This window comes from Budorcas taxicolor, chromosome 11 (assembly GCF_023091745.1).
Source record: "Budorcas taxicolor isolate Tak-1 chromosome 11, Takin1.1, whole genome shotgun sequence".
Lineage (NCBI taxonomy): Eukaryota > Metazoa > Chordata > Mammalia > Artiodactyla > Bovidae > Budorcas > Budorcas taxicolor.
The window spans coordinates 35,019,627-35,035,241 of record NC_068920.1 but is presented as its reverse complement, the minus strand read 5'-3'; the positions used below and the strand labels follow the sequence as shown (position 1 = coordinate 35,035,241).

The window sequence follows — 15,615 nt, the reverse complement described above, 5'->3', positions numbered from 1 at the left end:
GATGCTGCCCGCTTGGAGGCTTCAGGCTGGTTAACAATTAGCCACAGCAACTCAGCGGCCCCTGCTTAAACCTCAGGAGCTCCACGTGGCATAAACTCTCTGGGCTGTAACAGGGGGACTGGATAAAAATCAAGTCTAGGCAGGAAAGGGACACACTTCTGAGGGGCTGTTACCTAGGGCTGATCAATGACTGTGCGTCCACTTTTCTGCACAACTGTTACACTTAAATAATAAGTGCTATGATCGAATGCTGGTGTCCCCCCTAGAGTTCACGCTGGACTCCCAACTCCCAAAGACGATGGTATTAGTGGGTGGAGCCTTTGGGAGGTGTTTAAACCCTGAGGGTGCAGCCCTCATGAATGGAATTAGTGCCCTTATGAAAGAGGCTCCAGACTGCTCCCCTGCCCCTCCCACCACGGGGGGGGGGGGGGGACACAGCAGGAAGCCTGTGACCTGCGAGAGGGGCCTCACTCGACCAGACTGCACCCAGATCTCGCACTCCACCCTCCAGCACTCGGAGAAGTAAATTTCTGTTGTTTATAAGCCACCTGGTCTGTATTTTGTTACAGCAGCCTGAACAGACTAAGAAAGGTTAATAGGTTAACAACAAAAAAAGATTATACCCAGGCCTGGCTATAAACTCCCATGCTTCTTCAGATGCCAACCAATATGGTGAGGGCAGTGAAGACTTGGATTTATTTTCATTTTCTCTTATTCATACAGACAGGACCTCAGGGCAAAAAGGCATCTTGGCAGCTGTTTGGCCAGGGGGACTAGGATGGAGCCAGCTCTCTGCCAGCCTTGGTGGGCCCCCTGGAGCCACGCCCACCATCCCATTCGCATTCAGGGGTGTGACAGCCCAGCACCGCCTCTGTCCTTACTGGTGTATCCTTAGGAACTTCCATCATCTCTCTTCCTTGTTGTAAAAGGACAAGGCCAGACTCTGCGAGTCTCAAGTCTCCTGCAGCTGGACAGACCACACGTCCTGGTTGGGCAGCTTCCGCCTGTAGTCACGTCAGGTTTCCACTCCAGAGTCACTGTCGCCCACCTGTCTCTTCCCTCTTAGTCTCCCACAAGCTCATCTTACAAACAGGGGCTCTGTTTGGTACGTGCCGCCAATCTCCTAAGTACATGATAAAAGCACAGGGCTAACTCCTACCGGCTAGCAAGGGAACAAAACACACTCTTGAGCCCTGGACAAAGGCTTTCAGCTGAATGAGGCTTTAAAACCATCTGTCTGAGGTTGTTTTGATGGGGCCGTGTGTCTCGCCCTGGGAGGGCTGTGAGAACAAGGGCCACACTATGGTGCGGGGGAGGGACCCTGGGGGGTCCCTGGGCTTTTCATCTCCAGCTGTTAAATGCTACGTGGCAGCTGGTGGTGATAAAGCCACCGGGACCAACAGGGAATGGTCCTTGTCCTCCTTCCTCACTGTGAAACCAGCCCTTCTCTGGAACAGGCCCTGCACACCCAGCCTTCTCTCTCCAGGTGCCAGGAACACCTAGGTGCCCTTGCCTCCTGCAGTGGCAGCCCCAGCTCAAAACCAAATCCACCCAACAATAGTGACCCCCCCGCTCAAAACCAAATCCACCCAACAATAGTAACCCCCCGCTCAAAACCAAATCCACCCAACAATAGTAACCCCCCACCTCCACGCCTCAGACTAAAAACAGTTCTAGAAAAGCCAAAATTGGACGAGAACAGAAAGATGCAAATGAGTTCCTGGATTTAGGGGGTTTCCCTCCCTGAACTTGGGGGCTGGGAGCACAGGGTCCTCTGAAAGCCTACTTAGCGGGTTCCACCCAGAGCACGGGGAGCAGCACTTTAGACACCTGGGGGTCTCGTTACCACAAGGGATCCAGGGCGGGGCCTGGAGTCTGTGTTTCTAACCAATTCCCAGATGGTGCAGGTCTGTGACAATCTGGGGAGTGAGTGCCTCCTGGATCCCTGTCTTCAGGAGGTGCTGGGTGGAGACAGTGACCATCGCCCTCAACTTGACAGATAGGGATGGGGACCCTGACACCACCTGGTTTGCCCAAGACAGCTCAGCAAACTCTTAGAACAACTCAAAAGAAGCTGGTACATTTCAGCCTGTGTGGGGTCCCCTGTTCTACATCAGAAGGGGGTCAGGAAGCCACGAGTCTGTCTGTGGGGGGACTCAAGCCTCTGTTCTTTGCTGACCTTTTACAGTCTATATACTTCTGGCCGTAATACCAGATACTGTAGGGTATTTGAATCAGAAAGACTCTGTCTGATGGTTAACATCAGAAACATGACATTTTATTCCTTGCCAGAGCTGGGTGTATGGTTGCAGATAAAATACATGATGGTCAGTTAAACTTGAATTCCAGATAAACAAAGACTACTTTTCTAGTATAATTATGCCCCATATATTCTTTGAGATATACTTACACTGGAATTGAAAAAAAAAAAAAAAAAAAGGACTGTTTCTCTGAAATGCCAATTTAACAGACAGTCCTGGATTTTTATTTGCAAAGTCTGGCAACCCTAACAGGTGGGAATGATGTGCCAAGAACACTTCCTGCTTCATCACTGTTGACCTTAAAGAAAACCCCAGGGACACTGACACTGTCCCAGGATGCACAACTTCTGACTGCAAGGACTGTGCCATCTTCTCTTCTAGTTCATTTCTCTGAATGGAGCTTAATCTTCTTAGCTAGCTTAATATAATATGACAGAGTCATGCATTTTTTAGCCAGCATTATGAGTTGAATCGAACAAAACTCCTGTGAAGTCCAAACGGCCAGCACCTCAGAACGTGAGCTCATTTGGAGTGAGAGTTATTGCAGATGTAAATAGTTGAGATGGGACCATGATGGAGTAGAATGTGTTCTAATCTGATATGACTGACGTCCTTACAGAAAGAGAAACTGGACGCAGAGATGGCTACAAACACAAAGACTGGTGTCCCGCTGGTCCAAGCCAGGGAGCACAGCCCTGCTGACACCTTGCTCTTACACTTTTACAGTACATGTTACATTTCTGTTGCTTAAGCCACTCAGCTTGCAGCATGTTGTTCTCACCGCTGGCCTATAAACACATGCTGGGAGCTGGAAAGAAGAGAGGAGATGGAGGAAAGGAAACCGGGAAGAAACTCCTCAGCGCTCCCACTGGCTGTTTCCTGTAGAACCTGAACACCTCCGCCGAGGGAGGTTAGGGATTTAGAATCAGCAGGCCAGTTATATGAAAAGCGTCGCTGCTTTCCTAAAATCCACATGTTAAACACTGATTTGAACAAGTCGCAAGCCACTGAAAGAAGAAACCTTAGAAATCAGAACTGACCCTGGTTCTACAAATAGGACTCATCCTCAAGAAGCTGCAGGCTGGAAGAGATGTGAGTGGGAGGGTTTTTTAATTTTTTTTTTTTTAATTTTTATTTTGATGGCCCATGGGTTTAGTTGACCCAGTAGCATGTGGAATCTTAGTTCCCCGACCAGGGATCAAACCCGAATCCCTGCATTGCAAGATGGGTTCTTAACCAGTGGACCACCAGGGAAGTCCCAAAGAGGGGCGTGTGGTGGTGGTTTAGTCACTAAGTAGTGTCCGACTCTTGCGACCCCATGGACTGTAGCCCGCCAGGCTCCTCTGTCCATGGGATTCTCCAGGCAAGAATACTGGAGTGGGTTGCCATTGGTGTGGGGTTTAAATCCGCAGCTTCAAGGGCCCTCTGCCCTGGGTTGCAAACTGCTTCTTTCCAGTGAGAAGCTGGCCCTCCTCTGCAACTTACAAACCAAATACCAACACACTGGTCTGGTGACCAAGGAGCTCAAAGCAAAATTAAGCAGGCTGCTCTAACTGCACTGTCTCTCTGGGTGATGTGCCAGTCTTATTTTGAACAGCCCCAGTGGCAAGATTTAAACAAAAGCCAGGCTCTTTAGCAATACTTTATCTCCTCTGTCAGTACATCCCTCCACCTCTACCCAGGCCTTATTCTGGCTTGGATGGGGATTCCGGGACACAACTGCCCCACCTGAGAAAAATGCCAAACTTCACTGGCTCCAGACACACTGGCCTTGGTTCAGTTACTAGAACATGCCGAGGTGTCTGTGCCTCACCTGGGGGCTTTGTGCATGCCAATCCATGTCTGGAATGTTCCTTCTTCTGCACATACCCCCCTCCCCAAGCCCCTTCACACCAGCTGTTTACCAGAAGTTCAAACAGCAGTTTCCCAGGAACATCTGGTAACCACCCTTTGATGTTTTCTTATCGCACAACCTGTATGCTCCTTTCGACACCCATATCACAACTGTAATTATTTATTGTTTGCTGTGTAGTACCCATACCCTCCCTAATAAACGGTTAAGTTTCATGAGTCAGAGATCAGACGTGTTTCATGAATTACTTTACAGACCGGGCCTGGCACACAGCAGGCACACAAATATTTGTCTGGATTCATCAATTAACTAATTAGTTAAAACAAACAAATGAGGGCAGGATAGGAAGTGCCTCCTGCTCAGGAGCTCTGGGTTCGGCCGGGGAGCAGGAAGCCTCACTTGTTACCCTTGCTGTGAAGAGGGATGCTTTTAGGATATCACTTGTCACCTAATTTCTCCTGGAAAGTTTCAGACTGAAACAATCAATCATGATCTGGCTTTACAAACAGGCCCTTCCTACAATAAAGCCACATCCCACTCACACATGCTTCAACCACGGTACGTTCTCCCAGTAACGAACAAAGCAAGGCTGGGCTAGGATCTGGCAGGCAGCCCCTCTAAGTTGATTTTGGGTAGAACGGTAAAGAAAGTACAGGCACCACCTCTGATAGGTGCATATCTCTTTGCTGTGTATCTTTTTGACTTAGTTGCTAGGTCATGTCCAGCTGTTGCTGTTTAGATGCTAAGTGGTGTTGGACTCATTGTAACCCCATGGACTATAGCCCACCAAGCTCCTCTGTCTGTGGAATTTTCTAGGCAAGAATAGTGGAGTGGGTTGCCATTTCCCTCCCCAGGGGATCTTCTTGAACCAAGGATTGAACCTGTGTCTCCTGCATTACAGACGGATTCTTTACCACTGCATGAGCAGGGAAGCCCCTGGATATCTCTTTACGAATTAATAAACTGGCATTCTGACATTTTTTAAAAGCCTATGCATTTGGGCTTCCCTAATAGCTCAGTTGGTAAAGAATCCGCCTACAATGCAGGAGACCCTGGTTCGATTCGTGGGTCAAGAAGATCCGCTGGAGAAGGGATAGGCTACCCACTCCAGTATTCTCGGACTTCCCTTGTAGCTCAGCTGGTAAAGAATCCATCTGCAATGTGGGGAGACCTGGGTTCGATCCCTGGGTTGGGAAGATCCCCTGGAGAAGGGAAAGGCTACCCACTCCAGTATTCTGGCCTGGAGAATTCCAGGGACTATACAGTCCATGGGGTCACAGAGAGTCAGACACAACTGAGTGACTCTCAAGAAAAAATGCATTTTATGCTATCTATAAAAAACATGATTTATGAGTCATAAGAATTAGATGCCTGAGGGTATTTGGGCAATACATATATAAAAATTTTATAATGTACATACTATTTGACACAGAAATTCCACTAATAGGAATTTATCAAAAAAAAATCATGAATGCAGGAAGTCACAAGAATGTTTACTGTAGCACTATAAAAACTGGAAACTTAAATATCCAACAATGTATAACTGAATACATAACTGTGGTAATTCTTATTAATAAGTTTTCTGTAGTTTTTGCAAATGCCTAATTGAATGGAAGAATAATGAATGACATAGGGAAAAGGTTCATCATATGCTAATAGCAGAGAAGTGCGTTATATGAATCAAGATTACAAAATGCTAACTGTAGTCTTTGGGTGGTAGACTCAAGTATGACTTTTATCTTATGTTTACCTGTATTTTATAAGTTTCCTGTGAGAGTCATAAATGTACTTTGGAAAACATTTAAAACTAAATTGTAACCAACACACACACACAAATACTATACGACTCTACTTATTGGAGGCCCTAGAAGAGTCAAATTTATAGCAACAGAAAGTTGAGTGGTAGTGGGCAGAAGGGGGCAGGGGAGAATGGTGAGTCATTTAAGAGCTACAGAGTTCAGTTTTGCAAGATGAAACAGTCCTACAGATGGATGGATGGTGGTGAAGGAACTTCATACCACTGAACTGGTACACTTTAAAGTAACTAAGATGGTAAACGACATGTGTATTTTACCCCAGTTTTTTAAAAAACCAAAATACTTTTTAAAATGCTAAATGCATAAATCATAAGTATAGCTGGGTCCAGAGTTGTCCTAGTTATTACGATTTTCAAAAGACATAGGTACAGAAGGCCGAATTTGACCCTGGACCACATGGCAAGGAGCAAGATGGTCCGTGTGCCCACCAGGCTGGTGTGTGCTTTGGGATGAGCTGGCTGTGCCATTTCCTATCTCTTCTGTCATAAGTATGGTGTTTTCTCCCTCTCCAACCAGCTCTGATTCTAGATGAAGGGCTGAGTAAGCCGTCCCCAGGGTGTGACTTCCCCTAGAGCCTAGCTACAGGGACTGCAGGGGCAGGCGAATCTGGGAGAGACGCCAGCCATGTCCTGCAGAGGCCATGGTTTAAGAGTTTTGCCCCCAATGCCCTTCAGGCAGCCTCTGGTGGAGCCAAGCCAAGAAAGGAATCTTACCTCCATGTCCAGACAACTCACCTCCTCACTGCAGGATGAAGAGGGAGGACTGGATTCAGGGAAGAACATTTCCCCCTTTATTCACCAGGAGGGCCCCAGAGATGCCCACCCAGTTCCTGGAGGTGGACCTCAGAACCCCAAGCTTGCAGAGCCCCTGGCTGAGCACTGCACGTGGCCCACACCTTTTCAGCAACAGGAAGTCGGATGCTGAGTCTAGATATCCAAAATGATCATACATGGCACAGGAAAAGGAAGTTTTTCCAAGAACTTTTGGGTTAACAGGGCCCGAGAGAGATAGAGATCAGTGCTTTCCTTACCTGCTGTAGGCATGCTAACATTGTACTGAGGTAAGATAAATAGGAAGGCAGTCTTGGCGGTGACCTGCGAAACAGAGGGAAAAGGTCCAAGTTAGCTTCTTGGCCACATTAAAAAAAAACAAAACACCCAACCAGCAAAGCCTGCGACCAGTCCTGGAGTCCATGCCTTTCACATTCTCAGACCCACAGGCCTCTCCAATGAAGGGTTTCACCTGGAGCTGAGTTAGCAACGTTTGATTTTCTCGCCCATTTTCTTTAATGACATCCCTCCCAATACCTGCACTGAAAACAAACGAAACCACCCCAAGTCCTGGATGGTATCTAGACTTGTGCTCGCTGCAGACAGAATGCGACAAGGTGTGCTCCACCCACCGGCAGAGAGCTCAAAAGCAAGGGAGACACATTTGTCTGCGTGTCATTCGTTCACTCACTCACTCAACTGTTTATCAAGTTAGTTCTAAGTACCCAGCACCAGTGAAGACAGGAACTAATACAAGATAAGATCACAGCCTTCCAGAGTTTTCCAGAACTCAGGACCTAGCTGAGGCTCCCCAGCACACTGATTAACTGCACAGTGGGCAGCAGCCCCCCAAATCTAAACCTGAGCCTCAGAAACAGAGAACTCCAGCTGCTAATTTCACATCTTCTCTACTCGGGGGGTGGTAGGACACAACACCCCCTACTGTCGGTCTGTTCATTTCGAAAGCTGCCTTTCAAATCTCAGTGGTGCTGTGATAAAACCGTGGCTGTCACCTGGGTTATTAACAGCCCACTCAGTCCTCTTGAGGTTCAGCCTGCAGGGGAGAGACTGTAAGATGCGGGGATTCGACGCTTGGACTCTAGAACCGACTGCCTGGGCTCAGACGCTGCCTCTGCATTTGCCTACCTTGCAACCAGGAGCTACGATCTTACACCTGGAGTCTCACTTCCCCTGTCTGTAAAAGGCAGGGTGTTTGCGGTGCCCTGGCTGGTCTGGGGGAGGAAGTGGCGGCAGCGATGGCCCAGCTGTCAGTGTCATTTAAAGCTCCCCAGATGTTTCTGATGTGCTGATGTTTCTGGAGCAGGTGCAGAGGCCAGGTGTGGGGTAGCCAGACCCCAGGCCTTTCCAGGCAGGCCCCTGGGGACACTTCATCAGCAGAGTTACTGGTTTGCCTCTAAACAGAAAGATGTGAAGGGTGCCCCGTGGGTGTGGGGGAACACGGGTTTCTGTGGCAGAAACAGCAGGGAGATGGCTGAAGGACGCCCTACAGCCCCTCAACCAAACGCTGTGTGCTTAAGGCACAGTCTCCTCCCGTGTCACCCAAGAAATACACTCGCCTTTTAAGCTGGCGGGCTGAAGTGGACCTCAGTGTGGTTCTGGCTGACCAGGACCCCCTGGCCCCTGCCCAACGGCACCAACATTTCCTGAAGAGATACCTCTCCCCACCTGAGTCCTGGAAGGATGGAGGGGGCAGACGCTCTCCCCAGCCCATCAGACACCCTCTCCTGGGCTCTGAATCTTGGGCGGGGATGGAGGAAAACCTGGTCAGTGCCACGTGCCTGCCAGACTCTCCTGCTGGGGTGCCTGAAGCTCTGCCCTGAAGCAGTGACTCACAGCAACTGTAGGAACCCCCAGGCAGTCCCTCAAAGTTGGCTCAGAGTCCATCCTAAGATATATCAGAGTCTCACGAGTAACAGCATTGGGGTCCAACCCAGGCAGCATGTTCGAACCTCTGGGGGAGCTTCTAGAATCTCGATTCCTGGACCACCCCCAGTTAACCCTACAGCTTGGGGGTGTCAGCAACCCACCAGGCTCCCCAAAGCAGGCCAGGTGCAGCCTGGCCTGGGAGCCCCTCATGGGAGATCCACCCTCCCCAGTCTTGCAAAGCACATCTCTCTGGCCAGTTTCTGTCTGTGTCCTCCATAGGTCAATTTTTAACTTTAAGAGAAACACACATACTTTAAAAACTGAAACAATTCAGAAATGTAAAACTAAGAGCTGAATATTCACTCTACATTCTCGGTTTTCCTCTCTCCCCACTTGGGTGCGGTCAGTTTTCTGAGAGCTTTCCTATGCATCTACCCACTTGGAATTAATTTCATTTTATTCTGACATCATAACTTAGGCTGTGTTTATACCACTTGATACAAGGGATTAAATTTAGAGTAAAGAAATTTTAAAAGAGCTTTTAAACTTTTTTTTTCCCCCAATTTTTTCTTAATTGAAGTATAGTTGATTTACAATGTAGCGTTCATTTCTGGTGTACAGCTCTAGTGTACCAAATTCAGTTATACACACATATTTTTCATATTTTCCACTATGTTTATTCCAGGATATTGAATATAGCTCCCTGTGCTATACAGTAGGACCTTGCTATTGATTTGGTATATAGTAGTTTGCATCTGCTAATCCCAAACTCTTAATTTATCCCTCCCTGCCCCCCTAGCTTTTCCCTTTGGTAACCATAAATTTGTTTTCCATGTCTGTCTGTTTTGTAAACAAATTTGTTTGTATATTTTAGATTTCACATATAGGCAATATATTCACATACACCAATACTACATGGTATTTGTCTATCTCCTTGACTTACTTAGTAAAAGAACTTATTAAGTACTGTTTAAGTCACTTTCTTAGCTCGGTTAATCAAATGGTTGTCGCAGGAATGTACAGACCAAGGCCCAAAAACATTCAGCATACGTGAAAGTATTCCGAGTATGGTGACACAAAATGTGTAGCTTGACTTTTTCTTTACTGATGGCAACACAGAGATAAGTGGCTATATAATAAAAACTTTCTATAAATACTAGGCCTTTTCATTACTGTTTCCCATGGGGTCACCCCTAAAGTTTTAGGCTGAAAAGTTTGGCCAAATAAAATGGCCTCTCTGTGGAAGTGTATACAGATGGACGTTTTTTTCTTTTCATTGAAAAAAAATTTTAGAAAATGACAATAAAGGGCACAAACAAATCAACAGGGATATACAAGTAGAAAACACAGACAAGGTAGAACCAAGCATGCCACTGGCTTAACTGGTTAAAAGCACAAAGTGTAACAGGCAGAAAGTCTATTTTAAACTATTAAAAAGCTGTGCTTTTAGACATAGAACACAAACTTATGGTTACCAAAGGGGAAAGCTGGGGGTGGGGGATAAATTAGGAGTATGGTATTAGCACTTACAAATGACAGTATATAAGACAGATAAACAACAAGGACCTACTGTATAGCACAGGGAACTATATTCAATATCCTGTGATAAACCATGATGGAAAAAATATGAAAAACAACCTATCATGGAAAATCTGAAAAAAGAATAAATATATATAACTGAATCACTTGGCTGTACACCTGAAATGCCACATTGTAAATCAACTATACTTAAAAGAAAAAGCTGTGTTTCTATCTCAATTAGCCCCAATACACACATCCACAAAAATGGTATGTGAAGGAATGCTGTCCTACACAAGAAGCTGTACCCTGAATTAAGGGAAACAGCTATTGACACAGGAGTTAACATCCAGAGCATTAGCCTCTAACTGGTGGATGGATTATCCCACTTTGCTTTAGGGACGACAGCTATCTGGTATATGGGCTGTACCAATGTCCTTGGCCTAGCCCTGCATACCCAGGCAATTCTTGTTACTGCTGTTCTGCAAAATCACTGTGATCGCAGCAACAGTGGACCACTCACTGCTCCTAGGGGACAGGGGATCAGACTCCTACAGGCCTCTGAGCACATTTCCATCAACTGATCAATATGTAACCTTGGTTTACACGTGTTCCCTTTGAGAGAAGCTGCATGGAACACACTGTTGAAACATGAACCCAGAGCTTGTGGCTTGAGCCTGCGAAAGCTTCTCTAACACATGTACGTTCTCCGCCAGGCCCATCCCGGCCTCTCAAGATGCCCAGATGGCACCCTGGCACCCCATGTGAGGGTCACTGTGAGCAGCTAAGTCACCAACGAAAGCCATGAAGATGCAAGACTGTGGCACTAAACAGACAGCAAGAAGGCCACTCGCTCACGGCAGGAGCTAGATCGGGACGGCAGAGCGTGACCCGGTTCCCCTCCATCCGGGACGTGCTCGTCGAGTGAGCCACACACCCCACCACCCTGAGCGTGTCCACAGACACCGCAAAGTCGCCTGGAGGTGGGGTGCTGGGGTCACAGGTCCACATCAGAACACAGCAGCAGTGCACACGTGAGAGGTGCCAAGAGTGAGGGTGATCTGTTCTGAGGTGAACCCAAAAGGTTTTCTCTTAACTTTTATTGGGGTGTAATTTACGCACCATAAACTTCATCCTTGATAAGCAGCCAGCTTTATAGGGCTTATCTTTCCTTGTTTTTAAACTCTCTCTTCACTGGGATGTAAATTCTATAAGAGGAGGGATCTTACTTTGATTATCTTCAATCTACTGTGGCAACAGTGCCTAGAAACAGCCTGCACTGAGCAAGCGCTTGTTAAGTGCAGACCTGATTAAGCAGGGGAGGTGCTGCTACTTTGTCACTTGACCCTCAGCTTGTCCTCTGCCCTCATTCCCCTGTGCATGTCCCCTCTCTCTCCCTGGGGTCCTTCCCAGTGCTGGGCATGGAGCAGATCTCTCATAAACGCCTATTTGATGAGCGAATACTGCAAGAAGCTATAGTATTTAGTAACCACAGACAAAAGTTTAACAGATGCTTTCTAAACATGACTCTAAGAGGAAAGGATCTGGGACTCTGCTTAAGGCAAAAAGTTTGAGATTCCTGTATTTTTCCATCCCTACGCCCCTGGTCATAAGAGCAGAAACCATTTCAAGCCACGCATCCTTGTCTGCGGCAGCCAAGCTTGCCTCCACGTTACACGCCTCAGCAAGATAACGTGTTTTCTCTGCTTTGACGACAAAGAGACTACACCTGAGCCACAGAAAGGTCCCTGGTCCACCAAGACCTCACAAGTTTACAAGCAGAAAAGGCAACAATTTGATTTTTTTTTTAATGCATTTCAAAAACAAATTTAGGAGACATACAACATGGCACATAACATAGAATGACGACATAAAACAGGAGGAGAGGATGACAAAAAAATATATAATGAAGGCAAAGAGAAGGAGCAGTGATGAGGCTGATCCACAAAAATTCACTTCAGAAAGTCTCATTGGCTTAAGGCCCCCAGAAATTTGGCCTTAAGCTTTCTCAAAGTCATCAGAAGGAAGGAAGAGGATCATCAGCTCCTAGATTGATCACATCCATTAAGAAAACAAAAAAGACGCCCCGCCAAAAGCAACTCTACTTTTCCAGCACACAAAAAGGCAGCTCTACTTTTCCAGCACAAGAAACTTCTGAGGTCTTCTGGCACCCCAAAGCTTCACTCCAAACTTCTCCCAACTTCAGAACAAGGATGAAACAGCCAACAAACCCCGCTGTGCCAGCACTGGCTGGCTTCGTTAACACAGAGGGCTAAGAAACAGGAATCTACTAAAAATGTCATTCCGTGTTCTATTAGGGGCACAGGAATCTGAGCGCTCAGTTGCATTGAGACAAGGATGCCAGTAAAACAGCTGCCTCCAGCGAAGCATAATGGACTTGGGACTCCAGTCCCAGTCCTGGTGTGGGTGACCTCTGGCAAGACATTTCACCTCTCTGGACCCGTCTGTTTATCCATGAACAACAATGGTGGCGAATGTTAGGGCTTACTCAGTGCGATGCATGGTTCTAAGGGCTTCACAGAAACTATTTCCCGTAATTCTCACAACCACCCTGTGAGGCAGATACTCATAATATTCCCATTTTACAGATAAGCATAGAAAGGATTAGGTATAAGAATGCATGTCCTTAAAGGTCCTCTCTCCACCTTCAGCTCCAAAAAGTTATTTCCTGGTTCCACTTACATCAATGCTAAAAACATAGCCTTGGCCCACCTTGGTGGCTCAGTGATAAAGAATCCGCCTGCCAATGCAGAAGACACAGGTTTGATCCCTGGTCCGGGAAGATCCCACATGCTTCCGAGCAACTAACCCCGTGCACCACATCTCCTGATCCTGCGCTCTAGAGCCTGGGAGCCGCAACTACTGACGTCTAGAGCCTGCGCTCCACCACAGGAGAAGCCACTCCAAGGAGAAGCCAGAGGACCACGACTAGAGAAAATCCTGCACACTAAGAAACACCCAGCAAGCCAAACACACACACACACACAAATTTAAAAAACAGCTTCATGCTGACAGCTTGCTGAGAGTGTAAACTCTACTACTGCATTTGCATCGTGAGAAGACGAGGCCCAGGTGTCACCTGTAACCCACAGCAAGAAAACAAGGCCTCCTGGGTCCACCTGCCAGGCCCACCTACCACGCACACCTGGGCTTCCCAGTGCCCCAGTCTGCTCTCTTCCACTGCAAGCTGATGTCTGGACAGCAGAGATAAGAGAGGAGAGATGCAACGAAGGCAGTCTCCTGGCTTTCCTGGTAAGCAGTATTTGACCTTCAGTTTGGTTTATTGTTTATTTCTTGGCCATATCCACACACTGGTCCTTGAATGGGGCTGCACTGCAGGACTCACCACCAAGGACAGGAGATGGGAGGGGTCCTGCTCCAAATGAAGCTCACCCACCCAGGGGCTGAACCGCAGTCCATGCAGCCAACCTGGAACCTCTGGGGAGGGATGCTCACGGCCAGCTCCTCAGGAGCACAAGTGAGCCAAGTGACCTGTCCCCTTCTCATGCCCCAGCCTGCTCTCCGAAGCCACACGATCTCCACTTAGAATTTCCCAAAACTGCTCTTGCATCTTCCTGCCCAGGTGGTGCACAGAAAAATTTTAGTCAGAAAAACATTTAAAACTCACACCCCTCACAGATACAGAAAAACTAGTGGTTACCAGTAGGTGGGGGGAGGGGCAATATAGGAGTAGGGGATTAAGAGGTACAGTTATGTATAAAATAAGCTACAGGTACATAGTGTACAACATGGGGGATATAGCCAATATTTTATAATAACTATAACATTTACAATTGTGAATCAGTATATCATACACCTATAAGTTATATGATATTGTACAGCAACTATACTTCAGTTTTTAAAAAACCGCAAGAAAAAGTAAATAAGTCATGCTCAACTGATGAGTGTTTTTAACAAGTCTTTTAGCCTTTCTCTCCTAGAGTGAGTCCAGCTGGTCACCTACATGCACTGTAATATGGCTGGGACTCGGTGAGGTTGGAAGCCCCTCTGCCACTCAATAAAAGGCAGATACAGCTAAGACAAAGATGCTCTTCACACTTGCTTTCTGAAAGTTTCCATCTGGATGAGCAGGGGCTGGCAGGGAGGGCCGAGTGCCGACAGTCAGGGGCAGGTTGCTGATGGTACCTTCCGTGTGGCTTTTATAAACACCTGGAGATTCAGTTTTCTCACCTGAAAAACCGCCTTAATGTAAGAACAAGGCAAAAGCTACTCAAACACACACAACAGATTCTCTACAAACCTGTGTACATTGTGCTGAAAAGACTCTCTGTTAACAGTCATGATCATAGTCCTATATCAAATGAAAAAAATGACACTGTATATTTATGAGAAAAACCCATCATCAGAGCAGCCATGATACAATGATAGCAGGGGCTCCAGGACATTCATTAATTCCAAGCTCTAAACTTTATATTGGGATCAAGAGGAATTTAGAAAGGGCCACTTAAACAGTTTCTAAAATTTTGAAGTTGAGCTTTTAAATTTTTTTGGCCACGCTGAGCGGCTTGCAGGATCTTGCTTCTCTGACCAGTGACTGAACCCCAGCCCTTGGCAGTGAAAGAACTGAGTTCTAACCACAGGACAGCAAGGGAATTCCCAAGATGAGCTATTCAAAAACAGAAAGAAAAAAAAAAAAAAGATACATATGAAAACTGAATTTGAAGTTAATCCAGTACTAAAACACAGGAGGTGGTCTAAGGACAGCTCTTTCTACTTCCTTTACAGCCGCAACTGACTGATAACCTTAAGACTGCATATTCATGCAACCTATGCTTGTACAGAAGGAATTCGACCCACTATGTGCCTTACAGACAGCCTTAGATGAAATACCTACATCCTGTGTAATTATATTTCTTCTCTGGAGGCCTTAATATATACACACTCTCATCTGCTCCCTCCCAAAAAGAGCCCTGAGCCAATATTTTAATTAATCTTAGTTGATTACATACTTCACCTCCCGTTCATCCTCAGCAGCTCTCCCCTTATTTGGGTGGGTCAGCATACTCAGAAACCGTTCCTCACAGAAGCTAAAACTATATAAAAATAAAGAAGGGCCTTGTTGTTGTTTAGTCACTCAGTTGTGTCCAACTCTTTGGGGACCCAGTGGACTGTAGCCCGCCAGGTTCCTCTGTCCATGGGATTCTCCAGGCAAAAATACAGGAGTGGGTTGCCATTTCCTTCTCCAAGGGATCTTTCCAACCAAGGGTCTGACCTTGAGTCTCCTGCACTGGCAGGAGGATTCTTTACCTCTGAGCCACCCAGGACGCTCAAAGAAGCACTTAGTCATCCAAAATTTAAAAATAACAAAATAAGGAAGTGTGTACACAGAATACCTTTCTAGCATGTCAATGTACTTAAAATGTGCTTCTCTTGCAGGACATGGCAGAGTTCAGATTCTCTGTGGATATTCGCAGAGCACATTCATGAGTGAGAACAAACTATTTTTTTGAGCAAAAGCTACTTGTTCA

At 46.6% G+C, this 15,615-nt stretch overlaps 1 protein-coding gene across 2 annotated transcripts in view; it reads right to left on the bottom strand.

Moving 5' to 3' along the window:
• The window catches only part of TRAM2 (translocation associated membrane protein 2), a 65,570-nt gene that overhangs the window by 23,435 nt on the left and 26,520 nt on the right, over window positions 1-15,615 (bottom strand). For both annotated transcript variants that reach the window (XM_052647985.1, XM_052647984.1), the window contains exon 2: window positions 6,961-7,024. In XM_052647985.1, coding sequence (XP_052503945.1) covers window positions 6,961-7,024 — 64 coding nt within the window. The remainder of the gene's footprint in view (window positions 1-6,960; window positions 7,025-15,615) is intronic.